Below are 23,746 nucleotides of genomic sequence, written 5' to 3' on the forward strand. Positions count from 1 at the left end.
CCATGCGGCGGGCGAGGGGCAGGGTCGTGTGGGGCCTGCTGTGTTCTCCTCCTCGGCGTCTGGGTCAGTACTGAGCTCTAGGTCAACCTCACCCCATGAACAAGGCAAGGGGACAGCGGAGAGAGCCGCCCATCTAACGCCCACGTCCCCCTCTTCCATGAAGGCTCCAGCCTGTGACCACAGGATCCGCCGAAAAGCCCGTCTCTGATTTCAACACGAGGGTACACGCCCTCCCATCCTGCCTGCCTCTGGAAACAGGACGAGGACAGCGGGCCGGTGCGGGCGGCTGGGGCCAGTGCCCACCCTGATGCCCCAGCCAAAGAAGCCAGAGCAAGGGGGACGCCCCGCCCCCACAGGAAGGATCAGGAACACTCTCTCCCTGGGGCTGGCCCTGGGAAACCCACTTCCAGAGCACGAGAGAGAGAAACAAACCAGGTGTTTCAGAAATTCTTTTATTAACAAATCACATAAAACAATTACAACTACCGAGTCGGAAACAGTCGAAAAGTAAATTTTTTGAAAGCTGTTAAAAATCTGTGAACATGATCGAAACGTGAGCCTTTTCCTTCTTACCGTCATCAAATTAAAAAGCCAGGTCTCGGCACGCTGAGGCTTAAAGGGTGTGAGAGCCAGTAAGAAACACTGGACACCGCGTGCGGATGGGCGGGACTGGGAACCGGGGAGAGCCCCCAGTGTCGCCTCGCAGCCGGGGGCGTGGGGCTGGCGGCCCCAGCCCCCGAGCTGCTTCTGCCCCACGGACGACAGCTTCTCCTCCAATCCCAATGTGTCAAGTTCATGGGCACCACGGCCGTGAAAGCGTAGCGAGCCCGTTCTGTGCGTTTTGACCCAGGCTCTCGGCTCCCGGAGACACAAAGAAAGAGGAGGCGCGGTGGAGTCTGACAAGGCACCAATGGGTAGCGGATGTTGCGAATCAACAGGGGCTGAGATTACGTGGATTTGCTCACTCCCTTCTCAGGAGAGAAATCAAGTTAAACAGTCAAAGACGACCACGTGACGGCGGCTAAGGTGGCACCTCTCACGAACAACTTAACTTGTAGGACTCCAAGGAAATCTAGAAGGGTCTTTCTCACCGGGTCAGACAAGTGTGGAGAACAAAAAAAATGCTGCAAGAACGGTTTTTCTGCACCGGTCAGACCGATGCTTTAGTTTGCAGCTCAGCTGAGAAAACACAACCAAATCGGGAGGTGGGAGGGCACCACCACAGGGGGAGGGGGCACAGGAACCAAGTTCGAGGCCGGTGTCTACGTTAAAGAGGAGAAAGACAGCTTTTTCATACAGGTTTGTTTTTATTTCCACGCTCAGCCTGTTGAGAACCTAGCACAACCTGAATGGCGTGGCTCCCGTTTCCACGACACAGCCACGCTGGCCCCCCGCCACGGGACAGGACGAGTTCTCGGAGGGGGACGGCTGGGCGCGCCCCTGCCGCGCACGAGTCTCAGTAACAAACAGTGGTGGCATGACTTGAAAAAAAAAACCCCAAACGAGAGAAAAGGAAAGCGGTGCCTTGAAGCCTCCCCCGCGGTGGGGACCGGGGGCTGAAGGCACAGCGACGTGTGGGCAGGGGAGAATCCGGGCGCACAGTGTGGAGCGAGACAAAGCACAGGTAAAACGCAGGCATCGTGCGCACTTTCTGCAGGACGACCTCATTCCAGCACGAGCCCCGGGGACGCTGCAAGAAGGATCAGGTGTTTACTCTCTGCCCTACGCCGCGACGACGAGACGGACATTAGCAAGGGCTTCTGTGGAAGGCGCGCCCCGACGGCAGGCATGGGGCGTACGATCTCAGAAGGCAGAAGGGACCCGAGGCTCTCCTGCCTGATGCCAGAGATGAGCAGGAGCAGGAGTCCCGGAGCGGGGGAGAGAGCCCCGCCCGCTGGCCGCCCCGCACACAACACTGCCCCCGCTCGCCTGCCGAGGAAGCCCGCGTGTGCTCCAGAGGCTCCCATCTCAGACCCACAGGCCTGTCTCTGCTGGGCACACCGGGGCCTTTTCCCGGCACGCTGCGGCTGGCCTCCCTCCTCTTCCCCAGCTCCGCCTCTCACCCACGACCAGAGCCCACGTGAGGGGCGCGCTCCCCAAATCCGGGGCTCGAGGCCCCGCCGTGTTCAGAGAAGAGCCCCCCCTCGGACAGCCGGGGTGTGCACCTGACCCTTGCAGGTTCCATGAAAGGGGCCCGCCGACCCTGAGCACGTGAACCTGGCTCTTTTCTCAGCGAAGGGACAGCACAACGCAAGAGACGGGCCCGCGTCTGGGTGTGGCTCGTCCCCGTCTGAAGAGGTCTTACCACGCTGCTCAGGTCACTCCGGATTGCCCAGGGGGATGATCTCCTCGGTGACGAAGAACTCGATGGTCTCCTCCTCCCAGTCTTCCACGTTGCTGTCCAGCTCGTCCGTGTCCACGCCTGCGGCGGGGGGGGGAGGGAGTGATGTGGCGTGCAGACAGCCCACTCGGGGAGGGTGGGGACACGTGGGCACATGCCCACGTGCGCCCACTCCAGCCTCCTCCACACAGGACTGTGCACGTGAACCTGTGGCCGTAGCAAACTGGGTTCTTTGACAAAAACACCTGACGCTTAACTGGAAAGCCCACACGAGAGAGAGAAAAATGTTTCAACAGTCCTGTCCTAACAAAACACGTCTCCAGCTAACGGTTACCTCCTCGCAACTCCAAACGTTCATTTTTCTGCTCCATGTAGAGCTCCTGGGCCATTTTCCGGTATTTTCGGAAGTCTTCCATCATGGTGCGTCTTCTCTCCACTAGTTCCTGTGCGCGGAAGTGGGAGAGTCACGGGGCCGACGGTCCCCTCACCACCACGAGGACGGAGGTCGGCAGTCACCACCACCAACCAACCCCCGCCCCTGCCCCAGGACAAGAACGGAGGGCGCGCCCTCCTCCTTCCCCTCACACACACCTGGAAGGCCAGTCTGTGCACGTGGGCAGCGGACAAGCACCCCCCTGTCCCCCTCCTCCCGGGGCCTGACACTGTCCCTTCCATGTCAGAGAGGGACAGTGGCCGCCCGTGGCACTTCCCACAGTCCTAGGACCAAGCTAACCTTTGAGGCTTTGGATTGGCTCAGACGATCCTTCTGTTCAAAGATCTTGGAGTATTTCTTCAGATCCTTTTTAATTTGCTGAGACAAAAACAAACACAAGCCAGTCAGGATTTAAACATTCGAGGGGCACCTGGGTGGCTCAGTCGGTTAAGCGTCTGACTTCGGCTCAGGTCATGATCTCACGGTTTGTGAGCTCGAGCCCCACGTCGGGCTCTGTGCTGGCAGCTCGGAGCCTGGAACCTGCTTCGGATTCTGTGTCTCCCTCTCTCTCTGCCCTCCCCCTCTCACGCTCTTCCTTTCTCTCTTCCAAAAATAAACATTACAAAAATTTTTAAAAAAATCTCTAAGAATCACACACACCATCTTCAAAGTGAGTAACGGGCAACGGCATCCTCACGGATCACTAGCACACGGCCGCCCGCGAGCATGCAAACCCCCATCTGCAGGGTTCACAGTGGCGAGGCCCTACCTCTCGTGTGGTCCACTCTCCCCCAGCGTTGCCCCATTTCTCTGTGACTGCTCAGGGCCCCCCTCGATCCTGCCAGCACGCTTCACCAGCCCCCAGCACCTGCTCATCCCCTCCAGCTCACGCCAACGTCCCCGGAGGGCACGGATGCGGCAGGAACGGCCCAAAAACCCACATTCACAACACCGAAACCATTCCCACTGGCTTCCCGGTGTTCCCACAGCTCTTCCAAAGGCACCCGAAAACGTCACGTTTCCATTCCCCACTCGTTACCGCCCCAGCAGCAGTGATGGGAAAGAGGCTTCCACGTTTCCTTGACCCCGGGACCCCAGACCTTGATCTGGTCCTGGCTCAGGAGCGTGGGGGGCCGAGGTCTCCACAGCAGCTGGCAGAAACGGTCCTTGTTGTTCTTCTGCAGAAGACGCCCTTGGAAAGTCCACAGCCAGTAAGCGTTGTCCACCTGCACGGGGGCAGAGGGCAAAGCACTGCTCGCCACCCCGTCACAGCGAGACGCGGGGGCCCCTCACAGGGCCACCCCAGTCAAGCGCTCCTCCGACGGCTGTTTAAGAGCCAACGACCGACGGTGTGGTATCTGGGAGACAGCAGTGAATCAAAGATCTCTGCTTCTTGGGAGCTCACGCAGCAGGGGAACACCGTCAACAAACACGACAGAAAGCTACCCGCGTCTCAGAGCACGGCGCGGAGTACCTACGAAGGGCGTCACGGGGCATCGGCTCTGTTACTGATCCGCAATGGAGAACTCATACCAGAACGTACACTGACAAAGTCACTAAACACAGTGTTCGGCTCGGCTGACATCTTTTCCGCGGCACCGCCTTCCGGATGAAGGAAGCGGGACCTGAAGCTACATGCTGGCGTGAGCTGGTCCCAGACCAGCACTTTGGGAGCACGTCGGGATCTGACGGAGGGGCCCACGGCCTCAAAGATTTTAACGAGGCCCAAGGTGGGCCTCATGGAGACGGCGCTCAAATTTAGACACACGGCACGATCACCATGAAGCGAGTACAGAGCTTGTCCTTAAGACAGCATGGTGACGTTTGCTGAGTCGGACTCCCAGAACGTTGTTCTTTTTTTTTTTTTTTTTAAATTTTTTTTTTCAACGTTTTTTATTTATTTTTGGGACAGAGAGAGACAGAGCATGAACGGGGGAGGGGCAGAGAGAGAGGGAGACACAGAATCGGAAACAGGCTCCAGGCTCCGAGCCATCAGCCCAGAGCCTGACGCGGGGCTCGAACTCACGGACCGCGAGATCGTGACCTGGCTGAAGTCGGACGCTTAACCGACTGCGCCACCCAGGCGCCCCACCAGAACGTTGTTCTTTTGTTAAACGGAATCGCCCGGATACGACCTCCTAGGCTGTGGACTCGCAGGAGCTGGTTCAACTCTCAGAACCTCCGTTGATAAAGAACAGTAACTAAACAGAGCAGACGCTCGGCAGAGGCCCCCACCTCCTGCAGCTCAGGAGCACTGAGCCTGGAGCACTGCCACGGACACTCCGGCACGCAGACACCACGCGGAACGTGCACCACACACAGGCCCTCACACCCACGGAGCACGGCATTTCTCCAGTTCTTCAGGCTACCGACGTTCGAGACTAAGAAACGGGCTCCCTCACGCGTGCTTTTGTGTCCTCTCGGGGAGTCCCAGACCCCAGACCCTAGCCTCAGCAGCCTTCTCCCTGGTAACTCCTGCTCAGACGGCAAACCGGGACGGAACAGGGACCACACGCCAGGAACGGGCCCCTGCCCACACAACGCTCGACTCTCGGGAGAGGAAATGAACTCGCGACCAGCCCCCGAGATGGGTTCGAGCCCGTGAGCGCACTGTGAGGACAGTGCAGGGCGGGACGGGTGCTGCCCCCGGAGGAGGCTCCCTCCAGGCAGGGAGGAGCAAATGAGCCGCCTGGGAGGAGCCGGCCCAGTGCGCGCACGCTCCCAGGGGAGCGGGGGAGCAGGCAGAGGCCGCCACACCGAGGGCCCGGTGGGCTGGGCAGACAGGGCTCCTCTGAACCACAAGCTTCTTGAGCGTGGAAAAATCGTGCTGGGAAACTGTGTGCGCAGTACGGCACGTCCTCCCTCCACCTCCAAGCCACAGGACAGCGTGGCTCTGAACTGCGGGGCAAACCACCCAACCCGATTCCCACTGGGAGAAGCTCCCCGGCTACTGCGCCAGAGGAAGGCGGCCGGGGCTCAGGCCGCAGCGAGTGTAAGACGTCCGACTTGGGGAAGAAATCCGGGAACGCCGGCCGACTCACGCACGGCAAGGCCGGCCGCTCGGGTGCTCTGCTGGCGAGGGTTTCGGGGCAGCGGCAGCCGGACAGGGCCCCAAAGAGCAACTGAAGAACCACCGCAGGGCGACCCCGGGGAGACCCGGGAGGGGAGGAGGGTCTCACGCTGTGCGCGGGCTACCCGGGGCCCCGTACCTTATGGCTCCACCAGGACACGGAGGTGACCACGTAGCGCCCGGTAGGGTCCCACTCCACATCGGACGCCATGTAGTGCTCCGCGATGTTCATGACCGTACAATCCGAAGTGTCGACGAAGGCCAAGGCGCCGTTCATACTGGGGGGGCAGAGCGCGCGGTCAGGCCACACGGGCCGGCACGGCGCCTCGCTCCTTGCAGACTCCAGGGCAGGACACGGGAGAGTCCCGGGCATCCCCTACCGCCGCCTGGCTGCTGAGGAGAACTAATCCAGGAGCCATCGCCCAAGGGTGTCGTGAACAAAGACAGGGGAAGTGCACACGGCACCTTGCACGCCTGCCAGGACTGCCTTCAGAGAAGACAGAGGCCAAAGCCCCAAAGACACCTCCAATGAAGTCAGAACACTGAACAACCAGAGCGTATTCTGCTCATGCGCTCCCACGGCTGCCGGACGGCCAAGGACGGGGGGACGCCACCCGCCCCACGGTCACCCGGGACGGAGGCAGGCTCCGAGCTCACACAGCCCTCCCGCCAGAGGACGGGGTTTACGCCAGGCTCGCTGCCCTGCCACCAAGACGGCTCACCTAACCGCGAGGAAATGACAACCCTCGCACGTCCTCCAGGCGCACCCGGAACACACTTGCAGGGGACGGTTCTGCCCGACCCGGGGTCCACCCGAGTCTGAGCAAGACGGGATGGCCCTTTCGTGCAGGACATGTGCCCCATCACGCTAAAGGGACCGCTGTGATGGTTCCGAACCCGGAGCTTGACCCGTGGGGCCCACAAGCGTGGCTCAGGACACGCAGAAGGCAGCAGACAGTAGGAACCCACCTCCTTAGGCCAGCCAACACGACAAACTGTCCCTGGGGGCTCCAGAAGATGGTATTTGCCTGCTGCTTATCAAACATTTCTGAAAGCAAAGACAGCGGCTGTTAGAAGTCTGTGAAGGGGCGGGCGATGGGTTCACGCGGCCTCAGTGGGCGGACATCCACATGTGCTCCCCACGCCTGGTTCCTCCCGGAGACAACATTTTGGAAAACCCATCGTCTGGGTACGTTTTTAAGTTATGACCTACAGTTCAAACACAAAAGGAAAAAGGAGATACCCTGAAGCTACGATACGATTTGTAGTAACATCTCATGTTCGGAGACACCTACTTCCCAGTGAAACTGCACAGAGGACTCACCGTAAAAACTGTCATGGGGTCACGGGGTCTCCACACGAGGGCAAGAAACCCACACCCCCCACCAGACGTGGAGAGACACATATCACCCAAGAAAGCCCAAGACCCACCCTTCAGGGACTCGAACACCTTCTGAACTCTGTAGTCACAAGTCATTTGAAAGCTGCTACTTTGCCCAACACCCTGAGGCTCACATCCCACGAGGGGCCGGCAGAGCCCCTGGAGAGCAGACCGTTAAGGCTCAGGCTGCACGCTAGGGTCTCTTCCCTGGAGGACGCAAAGTGAACCCCGTGGGGCCTGGTCCCGGCCTGCAGGGGATCCAAGGATGGGGGGCCCAGCGGGGACAGGGAGACGTGAGGAGGGCGACACCATCCAAAGGACAGGATTCTCAGACCAAACAAAGGAGGAACAGAAACTGTAAGCTGTCCTTTAACAACCACGCGTGTTAACAGAACACACACAATTGTCCCAGCATGGACATGCGATCTTCCAAGGTGGGTAACAGGGCGTTCAGGGATGGAAGGCACTTGGACGCTGGCCATTTGCAAACCTACTTCCTAACGAGACAGCGCAGATCTGGGAGCCCATAACGACTCCTACTTCCTCGTCTGTGGCAGGGAATTAACGATGCGGTCAGTTTTGCGGCTGCTACCCACCTACCCCAGACGGTTCTACCACAAACACCACTGAGCTCAGGAGGTAAAAGCTGAGTTCACCGGAGTTCTCTCCAGACAAGCTCCGCACCTGAACCATCAGACACCGAACCAACCCGCTGTCTTTCCTGCGAGGAAGCTGTGCACGAGGGGCCCTGCTGAGAGAGGCCAGGACCCTGCTTGCCTCGCACACAGGCAGAGCAGAGCATGGTGGGGACGCGGGGCCCCCAGCCCAGAGACACCAGCTGTGGCTACAAGAGGGAGACCACCTCCACTCAGAAGCCCTCTTGTGAAGGGCCAGGGCTGGGAGAGAGGGCAGGGGCTCCCCCCCAGAGGCCAGGTCTTTGTGGGCTGGAAGCATGTGAGGCCTGAGCCGCAGGGACCCTCTCGGCTGTGGGGCGGCCTAAGCAGCAGTTCCCAGCCAGCCGAACACGCATGTGGAGCGAGGACGGGGCTCTGTCCCCGGTGCATATCCGTCTGTCTGTCCGTCTGCCAAGGGGGAGGCTACTTACTGATAAGTTCAATCTTCCCGTTGTTCTTCACGTGGTAGAAGGAAACGGATATCCGAGGAGCCTCCCCGTGCAGCACTGCGAACTTGCTCCCGTTGGGTTCCCAGGCAAAAGCTATGATGGTTTCTACAGTCAGGAGAAAGAATAAGCCCCTCAGGTCATGTAATAAAGCAACGTTCCTGATCAGGCAACATTCCTGCACAGTCTTCGCTGTTCAACGAGAGAAACACCCCAAATCCTTAAACTCGCTAAAAGGACCACCCGGCAGGCCTAAGGACGAGCGTGCGAGCGACTCGTGGGAGACTCTGGCCACGTGGGACCGCCACCTTCCTAGATGCCCACGACGGGGGGCCTGGGCTCGACGCCCAGCACAACCCGTGGACTCCCGCTTGCTGGAGCGCTCATGGGGGGAGGGGGGGACTCCACGGCCCCCCAAGGGCTAACAAGGCAGGGTGGTGAGCCTGTACCCACGTTCTCATTCTGTGCTCCCCGCCCCCTTCTCCTCCTCTCCGTAGCAAAACAGAGAACAAAAGTAGAACACGACACACAACCAACGACACAGGCTACATTTCCCATCTAGAGGCAGAAACGGGGGATCTGAACGGCTTTCACAGGCCCAGGAAAGAGCCCTAGTCAGCCAACAACTTGTGGCTGCCAGCAGATGACCCTCCTGCTGCTGGGTGCTCAGAGTGTCATGAAAACCCATTCCCGGCACAGCCTCTCAGCGGGAAACCGGCCGGGGTGGATGTGCAGAGCGACCAGGACATACTCTCATGGCAGCCAGAAGTGGCACTGAGGCCAGAAAGGGCCAAAGGAACCCTAAACGGGCAGGCTCGCAGGCAGACAGCACGTACCAATCAGGGTTGCGAGTACCCTGCTCAGGTAGGGAGCCTGGGGAGTGCCAAGGCCGAGCGGGGGCTGCACGCGAGGGCCAAGGCCGAGCGGGGGCTGCACGCGAGGGCCACTCGCTCACGAAGGAACAATGGAACTTGCCTTTCATTTCCACCACGTCGACAGGCACCTGTTTTTCCCTCATTCGGAAAATTTCAAAATTCGTGACAACGCCCTGTTCGGGAAAAAAAAAGGGGATGAACTCACAGAAACTGAAAACTTGAGAAACGCTTAAGTCAAGAACAAGTCAACCTGGCGACCAACGAAATGTACACAGCTGGGACACACACAGACACGGCAAGTGACTGAAAGTGCAGCCGTCACGACAGCACCGATGGAAGTACACGGGTGCGGTCCCTGTGGGGGACAGCGGACTCCCTCTCTGGCCCACGTTCTGCTTTGGAGAGCTGCCCCAGGGTCACGCCCCTGCATGGAAAGGGCTCTGCAGGGGCAGTAGCCTGTCTGCAGAACTCCCACAGTGCTGATACCCACCAACGGGGCAGGAATGAACGATCTGGAAACAGCGCAATGCCCTGCAGCGTCCCCCCGAGGCACTCCCGCGCAGAGACCCGGGTGCTAATTCCCAACAGCCAAGACAGAAACAGCAAGTGCCCACCACAGATGAATGCACATGAGGAAGGGCAGCCGCGTCCCTTGGCCCTGAGCAGAGGGGAGGCACCGACACCTGCCACGGCCCAGATAAGCCTGGACATGCTCAGTGAGGGCCGCCAGCCACGAAGGCCACATGCTGTAGGACTTCTTTCCCAGCAAGTGTCCCGGGCTGGCGGATCCAGACGGAGAGAAGGCAGAGCGGCGGGTACAGGAGCGTGCCAGAGAGGGCAGTGGTGCCGATGGGTGCGGAGTTCCTTGCCTTTGTGGGTAATAGAAATGCTCTCAAGTTCAGACCGTGGCAACGGCCACATGAGTCAGTGAATGTGCCAAAAAGCCACTAACTGTGCGTTTCGAGGGCGAGCGCTACAGTGCAGGGACTCGGTCTCCAGGCTGTTTCGTAAAGAGGAGCAGAAACGCTCCCGTCGGGACGAAGAACTCATAAATGACGCAAGTAAAACCAATCAGGGAGCAGAACTGCGCCCAGCACGCTCCTCTTTGTGCTTGAGAAAGAAACGGAGAGGACACACTGGCTTCCCGTCTCCTGAGAAGGCAGGCCGGTGCCCGGAGACAACACTGCATCCCCGTGACCTGTAAACTGTGCCCACAGGTCTCCTGCACCTCAGTGGCAAGGCAACAAGAGCTCTAGCGAGCACACGCCCGCTAACCACTGCCTATACTTGGCGGGTCTGAGAGTGACCCAGGAGCTCGGACAGAGACCGCGTCAGCAGCTTCAGCGGGGCGGGGGGAGGGCCGGCTTGGAGCTGCAAGGCACGGCCTCTGCTCCGGGCGTCCACTCACCTGGGTACCTTTCGGGGTCCTGTCCACTTTAACGCACAAGTAATCTCCGTTTTTTTGCCAATGTAGCTTGCAATCCACCACATTGAAGAGATTCCTGACCCTGATCTCCTGTCTGGTAGGAAGCTGCATCAAGGTCACCCTGGCCGGGATGTCTTTGTCTTCAGGCACCCAAAAAGCTATGATGTTCCCACCGGGAGACCAAGAGAAGTCTCTGCAGAACGAAGAAAGCCGGTGTTGCCCAAGGACCGGCAGGCCGCCGACAGGAAGGAAGCGCGGCGGACACGGGCTCACCCTCCAGGGCGGCAGCCCGCCCTCCCCGAGAGCTGGTCCCCTGCCACCCGGAGCGTCACTGCACTCGCTGTGCCAGCGGGGAGAGACGCTGGTGAGGCTCCCGGCCGCCACGCGGCGGACGCCCCTGAGCCCCGACCCGGCCCTCGGCTACCACAGCCCGCGGCTGCAGGGCGAGGGGGGAGCTGCGGCCGCCGGACCCCGAGTGACGCCCGAGACTCACTACGGGGCTGAAGGGAAACCCCCGCAGAGGGCGCGGGACGACCCCAAAGCGAGAGCACGATGCCCCCCACCGCGCAGGCACCTCCAGGCCAGGCGCCCACACGATCCGCCAGCTCAGACCCACAGACCCATTACTGTTCGTTTGCGCAGAATCGATTCCCGGTTTAGTTTTTATCACGAGCCACAGCTGTGCCCAAGAGCGTTCACGTCCCCACACCATAGGTGCTCCTCCGCACACGGGCCGCCCCCAGAGCACACGCACGCACGCACGCACGCACACATGTGTGCCTCTTGGGCAGCTCGCCGAAGGCCATCGAATCGCTGCACGGACCACAGAGCGCACGGAAGCCCTTTCCAGCCCCCTCCAGCCCGTCTCCCTCGAAGACTGCAGCCCGAGGCTCCAGCTCCAAGGCAGGGACAGGGGCCAAAGTGGGGAGCTGGCTAAGCCCCACCTGGTGAGCACGGTCACTTACTTTATACCAGAGATCTTCAAACTCTTCTTGTCCAAAAGACCCATAGACTGTGGAAAAATGAGGGTCACAACGGAGTCAAATCACACTGTGGTCTCTGTGACGCAAGCAAATTTTCAGAGAAAGCAAACGAGGTTCTGGAATGAGCCTGGCATAAACCCGGCGGGGGGCACGTAACAAACCGATCCACCGACAGCAGCGAGGCACCCATCTCCGAGGCCCCTTCTGTTTACTCCCGTCCCAGACTCCTGGCAGCAGCACCAGCAGGGAGACCCCCAGGGACAGGACGGGAAAGGCGCCCCCGGCCCCCCCCCGATTCTGCATAAGGACAGCTGCTCTCTCCGCCCCCCCAACCCGTGACACAGGGAAGCAGGCGCCCCCAGCAGCTCCCGACGGAGCAGGCCACCACTGAGGAAACCATGCTACTTACGGGAGTTTCATAGATGCTAAGCGTGTCGAGTGTCATTCTGGCAAAGAATTTACCATCGTGGCTCCACCTAAAAAGAAGGACAGAAGTACCGGGCTCTGTCAGGAGAAATGGCCACGACGAGGTGGCCGCTCACTACCCCTCATTTACTCACTTAAAAATAGGCCAATGGGCTGAGCTTTCACAGTGGAAGCCCCTCTTCTTCTGCCCGGTCAGGATGTCCCAGATGATGATGGCTTGAGGATCGTCCTGAGTGTCCATCAGGGGGCTGAAAGTCACCAGGTACCTGTAACAGAGCAGACCCGGTTTAGAACCCCCGCCACTGTCCCACCATTCGCCCTGGAGCGCCAGGCTGTGGGCGGATGAGGTGAGCATCTGCGCCCAACGGGCCTCGGCTCCAGGTAGCTCGAGGCGCGGTGAGACTTCCAGACGACGCAGTCGGGGCTCCTGCCACCAGCACTCGCTTCAAACCCCGGAGCCGACCCCCTCCGGGGCACAAGGCACACAGTCCCTCCTGGACCAGGGCACGTGTTTCCCCACACAATCAGGACAAGAAGAGACGCAGCAGATCCCAGACCGAAGCCCGCGTGTGTGCTCCGGGAGGGGCGGGGTGCCGTTCCCCGTGCTCCTCGTCGAGGTCTGCCGGGGACGAGGAGGGGACCTCAACAGCCAGCCACGTGTTTCAAAAGCAAACACACTTCTAACACCGCTTCTGCGCCTGGGGCTTCTCACTCACCCAACAGCGGGCTCGTCTACACCCAGGGCACCGCCTCACCCTGCTTACACACAGTGCAAGTATCTAAACAGACTGCTCCCTCACAGGACCCAGGAAAGGCAGAAACACTGGACGAGGAATGACAGAAACAGGCGCCGCCCAGGAGAGCCTCCTGGCGCTCAAGACGCTGACGCCAGGCTGCAGTCACCCCCTACGAGCCATGAGATTCCCTCTACAGACCCACTCCACACACCTACAAGGCGGCGTGACCGTCACGCTGAACTACGGAAGCTGAGCACTGAACTGGAAAACACCCCGGAGGGCTGAAGCGTGCACTCGCCGACTCCCGTGAGCGTCTCACGTGTCACGCGCTTTGCGGAGCACCAGAGATACAGCGATGAGTAAGGGACGGTCCAGGTCCGGTCCCCGAGCAGACAGACACGTGTGGCTACACACATAAACCACAAGCGGATACGAGAAGTCTAGAAGGCAGGTGGAACCCACCGCCGGGCGGGCCTGGGCGGCTCCTCCGCGTACACGCCATGCGGCACGCGACCAGGGGTCCCCGCGTGCGCCGCCACAACAAGACGTCAAGTGTTGTGTACCAAACAGATGCAAAGCGGTTGTGAATCTTGAGTCCTCCAAGAACATGCTCCATAAGCCTATCTTACCAGATGTAAGAAACATCGCGTAGAAACTTCCGTTTACAGGAAACACCAAGGTGGAGGGGACCGGTGACGGGACAGCTCAAGCCAGTCATGAGACACATCCACCCGGCCCCATCTTCCTCAGGGGCCACCATCAAGGGACAGCACAGGGAGGGCGTGCGGGCAGGGTAACGGGCTGGGGCGACGGGAGGGCTGAACACACAGGCCCCGCCCCTGGTTTGAACAACAAGCTGCCAACGACAGCGATGGGGGAGACCAAGGGGGAAACCGCAGCACACAGGGCAGCAGCAGCAGTTAGGGAAACGTCGGCGCTGCAGGTGGGAGAGAAGAGCCACGATCACCAGGGGAGGACACCTTTATCTGGACTGACGCACTTCCGTGAAAACACCAGCATTTCTTCAAAACGCTCAAGATCTCTTTTTCGTTTTTCAAACATTTTATTTTGAGAAAGAGGAAGAGAGAAAGAGAGAGCGCACACGCACGCGTCAGTGGGAAAGAGGCAGAGAGAGGTGGAGAGAGAGAATCTCAAGCAGGCTCCGCGCTGTCAGCACAGGGCCCGATGCAGGGCTCAAACTCAGGAACTGTGAGATCGGGACCTGAGCTGAAATCCAGAGTCGGACGCTCAAACGACTGAGCCACCCAGGTGCCCCAACAGCGAAAATAAATTTGAAACAGATACAGCAAAGTCATAAATCGTTAAAGCTAAAGAATTAGCACAGGGATGCTACCGAAGTATTCACGTTAGTTTTCCAGGCGTGAGAAAAATCTTCTACCAAAAAAACTCAAAAAGCAAACCAGGTAACACAGAGCCACGTCTCAGGAGCCCTGGGACACCAGGAGCCGTCGTGAATCCACAATGCATTCAGACCATGCGGTAAGAAGAGGGGACACCACAGGTAAGGCCCGGGGACAGCCCCGAGCAGGGGCACAAGGCAGGAGAGCGGGGGGCATTCTGGGCAGCAAAGCCCTGGGCGGACAGGAAGGCCAGGCTGCGGGAGCGGAGCCCATGAAGCTGCCGGTGCCCCACCTGGTCCCGCAGCCCTCTGCCATCTCCCACATGAGGAAACACCATTCATAAGAAAATTCCAGGCACGGTACCCAGCCTTGGACTAGATCCTAAACTGAAGGGACTCTCAAGTTTTACAAAGAACATTACTGGAAGAAATTGGAACACAGCAGGACTTCACTGAAAGTAGCAGATCAACACTACATTTCCAGAAGGTTGCAGCGCCACTGGGGACACTCAGCTAAGAGAATTCCCTACCCCTAGAAAGGGACACATCAACTCACTCCCAGTGGCTCTGGAGAAAGTCAGGTGTGTCCGCGTGCACAAATGACACAGCGGACACCAGCAAACGCCTCCCAGGAAGTTCCCTGCTGCAACACTTCCGCCAAGTCTGGAATTGCCACAAAGTACGTTTTACAGTAACCTGCAGCGGCCGGCACAAAGCGAGGGCACATCGCTTACCTCTCACAAGGCGAGAAGTCAATGAGCTGAACCCCCTGGTGGCTGAATCTCTGGATCTGTTTGAACTTCTCTCCCCCCCAGAGAGCTATGCCTCGCTGGTGGAACGTGGCCAGGTAGGTGCCCTTCGGGGACCAGCGCACGTAGGTCTCTGTCCATCTCTGTGGGAAAAGTCAGGGCCCGTGTTAACACCAGTGCGGAGAGCCGGCGCAGAGCCTCCCGCTCCCATGAGGATTTACTCCTCGGACTCTTCACTGAAAAACACGAGACGCCCGCTCACGTCTCGGGGCTTATTCCAAAACCAGAAGAGCGGAGGATGTCGTGGCGAGGGGTGATCTGGGAGAAGAGGACGTCCACCCGCTCTGGCCCCCAGCTCCCCGCTAAGGAAACACAGAGGGAGGCCCCGCGGGGTGGTAACGCTTATTTACTGCTCTCTCCTCGATGGAGACGGGGTCCTTCACGTCGTTCCAGAAGATAGAAGTACGGTCCCCACTCTCAAAGATGACACTGTACTGGTCTCTGCACTCTGCCTCCTCGAGCCAGTAACGCAAGTTTCCCTAGAGAAGGAACCCAAGGCAAGGGACAGAACACGTCTCATCGACCGTGATCGGAACCGGCCCCCAACTAGTGCTCCCGGAGGTGGGACCGACTCGGCCGGGAAGCCGCCCCTGCTCTTTCCAATCGCGGGCGGAGGGAACCCAAGTACCAAGTCTTTGAAGGGCTGTTTCTCTGGAATATCCCATTCGTCGCTGATCGTCATATACCTGCAACAGAGAAGCTGCTCTTTAGGAATACGCGGCACAACTACGAGGGGGGAGGGGACAGGGTGGCGGCTCCATGAGTGGCTCTCAGCAGCAGGCGGTGTGTGCCCCTGCCCCCACCGCGTGATAGTGGGCGAGGGGTGCTACCGGCCAGGAACATCAGGGGTCGGGACGTGCCCGGAGAACGGAGCTCCCCGAATGGCTGACGGCACCACCCCAGACCCGCTGAGCCACTCACGCCTGTGGAGCCAGGACTTACTTGTCAAAGTCAGTGAAGAGATTGACCCTGAACGTGTGCTGCTTGTCCAGCTTGTAGCCGTCCGCATTTTTCACGGCGTCCAAGGCATGGGCAGGGGAGGCGTATTCCAGGAACGTATACCTGAATCAGGACAGAACATCTTGCAGGAGTGCAGCCTGTAAGACCGGGCGGGCCGTGTGCCACTTACCAACACCCGTCCACCCGACCAGTAAATGCCGTCGAGGCCAATGCCCCGTCTACCACCACATCCTTGAGGGTCAAGCTGCCGGCGGTGGTTCCTTACACGCAAACGAAACCCTAATGGGAGATCCAAAGTCTTTAATGCCACAATCACAAATCAGAAAACGATTAATCAAAACGTTCACTAGCTTGACCGTGGAAAGGGTTTCACAAATGTACATGTGTCAGAACTTATGACGTGACCCACTTTGAGACTATACAAGCCTATTGTATGTCAACTTTCTCAGTAAAGCTAGGGAAAAATCCAAGAACGGGATTAGTCTGATACAGTGTATTAAAAGCAAAACGATAAAGACTTTCAGAGAATGCTTCATTTTAACACCTACAATACAAGCAAGCGGGGGTCACAAAGGTCGTTATTCCACCTAGTTTCTGAAGGAAACAGCGTAAGGAGCATTACCCACTTTCTTAAAAAAAAAACAATTTCTTTAAAACTATCCAAGCTAGGGGTGCCCGGCTGGCTCTGTCGGCTGAGCATCTGACTTCAGCTCGGGTCATGATCTCCAGTTCGCGTGTTCGAGTCCCTTGTCGGGCTCTGTGCTGACAGCTCGGAGTCTGGAGCTGCTTCGGATTCTGTGTCTCCCTCTCTCTTTTCCCCTCCCCTGCTCGTGGTCTGTCACTCTCTCACTCTCTCTCAAAAATAAACAAACGTTAAGAAAAATTAAAAAAAAACTACCCAAGATTTAAAAAAATTAAAAAATAAAGTAAAAATAAAGCTATCCAAGATAGCTTCAAAACTACCAGAATTAAAAAACACAGTATCTTCACTCTCCACGTTCCTGTCTGTAAAAGACAATTTGCCTACACTCTCCAAGACCAGTATCATGTGAAATTTTAACAGAGAAGGTCTGACACGAAAGGTCAGAAAACCTCGTATTGAGTTTGAAAAGCAAACTCCAGGACACACACCATATGCTACCGTTTTTAAAAGATGCACTATTTTAAGCAACAGCTGGGGAAAAAAAAGTTGCTAATTAAGCAATGCCACAAGGCTTTCACCTAGACTGTTAGAAGTAACCCCATTTCAGAGACGTTACCATGTGAAAGAAAAAAAAAAAAGCTCATCTTAGAATCAACAGAATACCGCATGTAAAATTTTCCTGAAATCCTGCCAGCCTCCTATCTGTTGGGCCCTTCATCCAGGATGGATCACATCAATTATCGTTCTGATGGCAGAAGACTTAAATCCCTGATTCTTAAAAAATTTTTTTTATACATTTTTAAAAATGTTTTAACTTTGCAGAAAGAGACAGAGCATGAGCAGGGGAGCGGCAGAGAGAGACACAGAATCGGAAGCAGGATCCAGGCTCTGAGCTGTCAGCACTGAGCCTGATGTGGGGCTCGAACTCATGAATGGTGAGATCATGACCTGAAATGAAGTTGGCCGTTTAATGCACTGAGAGACCCAGGCACCCCTAATGTTTATTTATTTTGAGAGGGAGGGGGAGGAAGGGGGAAGGAGGGGGAGGGAGGGGGAGACAAAGAGGAGAGAGAATCCCAAGCAGGCTCTGCACTGTGGGGCTCAAACTCATGAAACCGTAAGATCACGACCCAAGCAGAGATTAAGAGTCAGATGCTTAACTGACTGAGCCACCCAGGTGCCCCGCGAAGCTCTGATTTCTTAAGAATTTAGCAAGCAACCCACAATATCCAAACTCAAGAACCACGTGGATCTCCTTCTCCCTGTGTAGAGACCCCAGCCGAGGGTGGCTGGGGCAGAACCACCAGGTGAGGCGTGCACCCGTGTGTCCACAGCGACTCCCATACCGCCCGACGACAGCCACAGGGCATCAAGGACCAAGACCGCGGGGAACATCACTCACCCTTTTGTCTTTCCATCCTCCTCTGGATAAAAATCGTTTGTGATTTTCCCAAACTTGGAAAAGATTTTATGGATGACGTTTTTGAGCTTCTCCAGCCGGTCGGGCCCCACCTGAGGAACATTGTCAACCACGATGACCGAGTCAATCCCATCCGCCTCCTGCGGCCGGTCCTTGAGAATGTCCCCCAGCAGTTCTGTATGGGTGGAAGATTGGACCAATGACTTTTTTCTGATGAAGGCAGAACATTAATATGCTAGTTTACCACACTGAACGACTTCCCTATAAAAAAATGAATCCTCTAAATGGTTCCACTGTGAATGAAAGAAATCCTGGCCCTGGGTTAACTCAAAATTTAAACTTGAAAACATTAGGAAGATTTTAACTCTTCATGTTCCCCCTGTCTGATATGTCCATTCATTTCTGGAAACAAAGGAAGATTTTACTTAAATCAACGTTTTAAAGACTTGAAGAATGCAGAATGCTAACCAAAGACGGCCTTTCTCTAGGAAAGTGGGGTAGGAAACACCCGCAGTAGCCTTCCCTGACCCACCCCCAACGCAAACCCACTAGCAGGCACTTTCCCCACGTCCATTTTAACACAAAACAAACAACGGGCACCCGGTACTCTCTATGTAAAACAGCCGTGTACGCTAGAAGGCTAGAAAACCCACAGGCTCGTGAGAACAAACAGCAATGCCCCTTACGACTGAGTGTCCCCGACCGCATGAAATACCTCACAGGGCGCTTGGGAGACACCAGCCGTTCAGATCCGTAAATGCTTAGGACTGTGCGTAGCACGCCATAAGCTGTGTGTGTTAACCGTTATTTTCTTAACTACGCTCGGAAACTGAAAATGTTTCAAGTTCACGTCACCTGCCTTTAAAATTAAGATCATAAAACCCAAACCGTAAGCACTCAAACATGTTAGATTTGCTTCATTTCCCTAAGATGGTCGGCTAGATCACAAGAAAGAGGACAGGTGTAGGAGGGCCAGGAAAAAGACGCGTTTGAGGAACAGACAGACAGGTGTGGGAGCCATGGGCGAGCAAGCCGGGCAGGAGACAATGCTAGCTGGGCGCTGACCGCGGCTGTCCTACCCGAGGCCTGCATCTGGCCTCGACGCCTCTTGACCATGAAGCTCCTGTGGCAATAAAAGGCCTGACCAGCTGCTGGAGGGGAGCATGCAGAGGTCAAACGCACCATCAGATGACAACTTCGCAACACAAATTCTGCACGAATCCTAAACCCGATTAGTTAGCTGGTCTACAAAGTTACAGTTACAGGCACTGGCTGCACTGGGAGCTAAACCAGATCAAAGCTGCCATCAGAGCGCACGAGATGAAGCTAGAGCGGCAAACCCAGCCGGAAGGAGAGCAGGAGACAGGAGGCAATTTTACACACCCGAGGAGGAGCCGTGGCTTTCCCATGTGTCTCCCTGGGTCCTGGAACCTGATTATTACTCTGTTTTGAGTTCTACTCTTAACAATTTCAACATGCTGAAAAAGATACGTGTCCAAAAATATCCTTTGCTGCATTTCATTCTCAAAATTTAAGACAAATTTTTCTGCACTCTCGTACTGGAAATTTTCGATAATAAAAAAAAAAATTCAACTTTTTCAAAAAGGAAAAAGTCCTTTAGTTTCAAAGCAAGCCCCTGTTATAAACAATCTCTAATTTCAACACTTACACGGGTGATATAAAAAGCACTGACTCTAAAAAAAGAATTGCCTCTTATTTCCAAAGAGGCAAAAGTTGAGACCAAGAGAAAACAGATGGAGAGAGGCAAGTCAGTCACAGCAGCGGGAGACACCTTCCCTGGAGAGGCCAGAGTCAGCTCCTTGGGTCGCTGTTAAAGCTCTTACCATGCAATTAAATATGGCCTGTTTAGCCTGATCTGAATTTACAAGGTTTACAATAAAAAGCTCAGCTTTTATACAAACTGTGGACTCCTTCCCACAATCTTGACGCGTCTAGCTTACAGGAATGTGCCCATACACGGTAAGGAGTAAACACGGCAACTACACGCTGAAGGGACACCTCTCCTTCACCATCACCAGTGCCCACGCCCACGTCTGGTGACTCTTGCTGTGTGGAGTCCCGATCCGGCTCCAGGAAAAACAGAGACAGGCAAATCTCAAAACTAAATACCAAACATAAAAATAAATGCTATTTAGTGGGCCCAAAAGTAAACATGTGGAGTCAAAACTGTCACATACTCGTCTGGCCAAGCAGCAACAGCAGCAGCAGCCAGCAGCTGCGTGTCTCTGAAAGGATGCCGTGCTGGCAAAGCCGCTCCTCAGTCAGGAGTCAGGATGGCCCAGCTGGAGCTTCCGGCACCTCCCAGAGGGCTCTTCCAGGAGACCCTGTCCATTTTCACCTTCTGCACCTCAATGACCCCACGGGGCAGCTCTTCTCACTAAGCACAAAACGTCCTTGGACTACTGACCACAACCAGATGGCCTCAAAAAATAAGCTGCTGGTGTGCTCAGTTTTAGTTCCCCAGGACCAGGGGCCTCACAGGCCACTCTGGGGACAGTCTCAGGATCACAAGGGCCCCCAAAGGCCCTCCGGGCAGTCACCTGGCCTGGCTGGCTCATGCTCACATTAGTCCTGCCACACAACCCAGCTCTGGAAATGGTCCACGCGGCAGAAATCCTGTGTGAAATCGACGCGCTCAACGCTTTTTAAAAAATCAACTGCAAGGTAAACACTCAGAGGCTCGAAATGAACTTTCGAACCAAAACTTAAACTACAAAATACAACTTGGTGCCATGGAAACAAATGCTAGTCAGGGCAGGAGAGCCTGGCAGGGTCCCGGCAACACTGCCTCCTCGTAAATTGTCAACCTCTCCCACGCCAAGGAGCACGTTTCCTCACAGGTAAGGGACTTTCGCTGGGTCAGCAGCCCAAGTGTTGACTGCTGTGGCCTTTCCTCCTGTTCAGGCTAAAAAATCCCTTAAGAGGGGGGCCTGTGTGGCTCAGTCGGTTAAGGGTCTGACGTTGTGCTCAAGTCATGATCTCGTATTTCATGGCTTCAAGCAAGCCCTGCGCTGGGCTCTGTGCTGACAGCTCACAGCTCGGAGCCTGGAGCCTGCTTCAAATTCTGTGTCTCCTTTTCTCTCTGCCCCTCCCCCACTCACACTCTGTCTCTCTCCCAAAAGTAAATAAACATTAAAATGTCCGTTAAGAAATAAAGTATGAGAATAACGACAACAGCAGGTAACTCCTTAACGTTAGGTTGAAGTTTAAAGTAAACGGTGCTGTTGGTTCCCTAAGTCGTCGTCTTCGTTTTACTGGAGATTCTTTCATTCTGACTCAATCTCCGAGTGATGGGACGCGAGATCTCAGAAACAAAACAAAACAAATTAACATGACAACATCTTATTTTCTTGGCGTGTCCTTAGCTACCTCCTCGCTGTTCTTTCCCATTCTACTGTAACGGACAGGAATCCACTGATGTGCTCTGAGCTCAGACAGTTCAAAGGGCTAAAAACAAAACATAAGCAAATAAGATTAGGCGCTACAGACGTCACTTTAGAAGACAAGCTCTCAGGCAGGAAGCAGAAATACCTGCAAATTGAATCAAGATAAGAAGAAAAATAAAGCTACAATGAATGACACTACACCCTAAAAATACTATGCGCCAACAGGACAAGCGTCTGCCTACAGACTCAGAAAAGAGAGAACCAGACAGGAATCTGGCAGAGTCAGCCTTCCAGTCCTATTAAGACTCTCTGAAGGCAGAAGCGTCTGTGGAGCAGGGGCAGAGGAACCCAGCTCTGTCACAACTTGTTCCAAGGGACAGCATCGCATCAACCCCAAAAAGCGTCCCCATGAGGTCTGGCTCAGGCCTTTGACAGGTGTGGCTCATCACTCAGGGCACCCAGACCTGCAGAGAGGGAAGTGTCACCCAAAATAGTGCGGCACGTGCACTGCCCTGCTTTGCTGGGCCCCAGATGCCATACACGGCCACGGCTCCAGCTTGCCCACTGTCCATCATCACCACCCTCCAAAATCCAGGTTTTAATGCAACCGAGCGGCTCCCAAGCGGTCTCCGGTCTCCTGGCCCCCAGCCCCGCCCCGCCCCATTCTGGAGAGAGAACACACGTAAGGAGATCCAAACGCTCCTAGAAACCCTTCCCTAGGCGGGGGACTACAAGTGGAACGCGGGGACGACCCACTGCCTCCCGCGCGCCGCCTCACCTTCCTCGCTCACATCGTCCACGAAGTCCTCGGGGTCGCTGAAGGAAGGCTCGTCCGCGCCGCCGTCCTCCCCGCCCGCCCCCTCGGACCGGGCCTCGGCCGACGCGTTCCCGGCCTGCTCCGCTGGGGCCTCGCCCGAGGCCGGGGCCGGCGCAAGGGGCTCCTCAGGAGGCGGCGGGGACGAGCCTGGAGCCGAAGCCTCCCTCTCCTCCCCGTCGGCCGCGGGCTCAGCCGGCACTGCGGGCTGCGGCCCGGTCTCCGCGTCCTCACCGCCTGCTGCCTCATGCGCGCCTGGCCCCGCGGGCCGCGACGACTCCTCTCCCGGTGGCGGCGGCTCGGCGGCCGGCTGCTGCTGCCCGGGCTCTGCCCGCTGCTCGGCCGCCTCGGGCGCCGCCACGTTTTCCGCGTCCTGCATGGGCCCGCCGCTGCCGCCTCGCCCGGCCTCTCCGCGCTTCCGACTCTCCCAGGCCGCACTGCGCGGCGCCTGCCGCCGGGCCATGTGCATGCCGCGGGCCGACCCACGGAGCTCGGGGAGGGGGGTGTCCCCGCCCTGATAATCGCAGGATGCCCGGAGGAGGTCGGGAGCCGCAAGTGTTTCTGCTGGGGACCACGACAGGGCTCCCATGACAAGCATGTGCTTGAGGCGCGGCACCACAGCTGCTGGGCTCAAACCACAAACTCACCGGGAACCCCAGCCCCCCCGCCTGTGGGACAGGATGGTCCCGTCCAACATGGCAGCCACTCCCTTCCTCCTCCCGTCGGGCTCTGCGCTGAAAGACTACACTATCTGTGACGCCGCGGGGAGGCACAAGGAACCGGCTTAGTCACTGAAACGGAACACATAACTCAGAAGTATATACTGGAAAACACTATGAGTTCAACAAGCTATCTCGGTTGTGATATCTTAGCCTTCCACCAGACAAAGCTTCGCTTACATGAGTTGAGTTTCCCTTTCTCCGTGATGGCTCTTAGAGTCGTCCACTGACTGGGCAAAAGAATGGACGTTTCCAAAATATAAAAGGAACTTCTGGCGACCAAGAGGTGGCCAGTACTCCTGGAAAGACGGCTGTCTGGCACGATACCAAAATGAAGGCGAGTTGCTTTAATTACTTATGCCCAAGCCAATGGCGGCGGCGGCGGTAATTCCGCCTTCCCCCCCATTCCGAGGGGCACCGTGGTTCGGCCCGCGGAGGCCTCCGCCCTCAGACGCGCGACGACCCGGGGGGCGGGGGGGGGGGGGGGCGGCTCGGCAGTGAATGGGCGGGGTCTGCCGCCGCGGGGTGGGGTCTGCCGCTGTTGGGGCGGGGCCGGCTCTGGCTGGTGCCGCGGGTCCGCTGTGAGCTGAGAGGGTGCTCCGCCCTCGTGTTTTGTGAGGTGCTGGAAGGAATCCGGTGGCGGAGGGGCGGGGGCGGGTGGGCGTCAGTGTGTGCTGGGGACCGAGGCTCAGGGTGGGGACACGGAACATCCCCACGGACGTGCTGGGCACGGTCGCGCAGCAGCGCCCTGGAAAACGGTCATAGCGCTCTATTGAAAGTCAGGTGTCTTTTCCCTCAGTCGAAAGAACACCAGGGCTACGG

The 23,746-nt window shown here is 57.0% G+C and overlaps 1 protein-coding gene across 1 annotated transcript; it reads right to left on the bottom strand.

Moving 5' to 3' along the window:
- Positions 1 to 438: 438 nt before the first annotated feature.
- On the bottom strand, positions 439 to 22,672 carry EIF3B (eukaryotic translation initiation factor 3 subunit B). Its single transcript, XM_049638984.1, has 19 exons — positions 22,170 to 22,672; positions 17,967 to 18,159; positions 15,904 to 16,023; positions 15,590 to 15,647; positions 15,312 to 15,440; positions 14,887 to 15,044; positions 12,190 to 12,321; positions 12,039 to 12,105; positions 11,612 to 11,658; positions 10,629 to 10,839; positions 9,321 to 9,393; positions 8,331 to 8,453; positions 6,814 to 6,892; positions 5,984 to 6,122; positions 3,875 to 4,000; positions 3,075 to 3,152; positions 2,676 to 2,784; positions 2,306 to 2,422; positions 439 to 1,690 (listed from the first exon to the last, which is right to left on the bottom strand). Exons 1-18 carry the CDS (start codon positions 22,666 to 22,668, stop codon positions 2,319 to 2,321), a joined length of 2,445 nt encoding a protein of 814 aa, XP_049494941.1. The 5' UTR covers positions 22,669 to 22,672; the 3' UTR covers positions 439 to 1,690; positions 2,306 to 2,318.
- Positions 22,673 to 23,746: the final 1,074 nt, after the last annotated feature.

Source organism: Panthera uncia, chromosome E3 (assembly GCF_023721935.1).
Source record: "Panthera uncia isolate 11264 chromosome E3, Puncia_PCG_1.0, whole genome shotgun sequence".
NCBI classification, from domain to species: domain Eukaryota; kingdom Metazoa; phylum Chordata; class Mammalia; order Carnivora; family Felidae; genus Panthera; species Panthera uncia.

Excerpts from the sequence above, each read along its gene's own strand:
- EIF3B (XM_049638984.1), bottom strand. The coding sequence starts at position 22,668 with ATGGCCCGGCGGCAGGCGCCGCGCAGTGCGGCCTGGGAGAGTCGGAAG. Across the intron at positions 11,659-12,038 it reads TTAGCATCTATGAAACTCCC|TCTATGGGTCTTTTGGACAA; the intron begins GTAAGTAGCATG and ends ATTTTTCCACAG. Across the intron at positions 6,893-8,330 it reads CGGGAAGATTGAACTTATCA|AAATGTTTGATAAGCAGCAG; the intron begins GTAAGTAGCCTC and ends CTTTGCTTTCAG.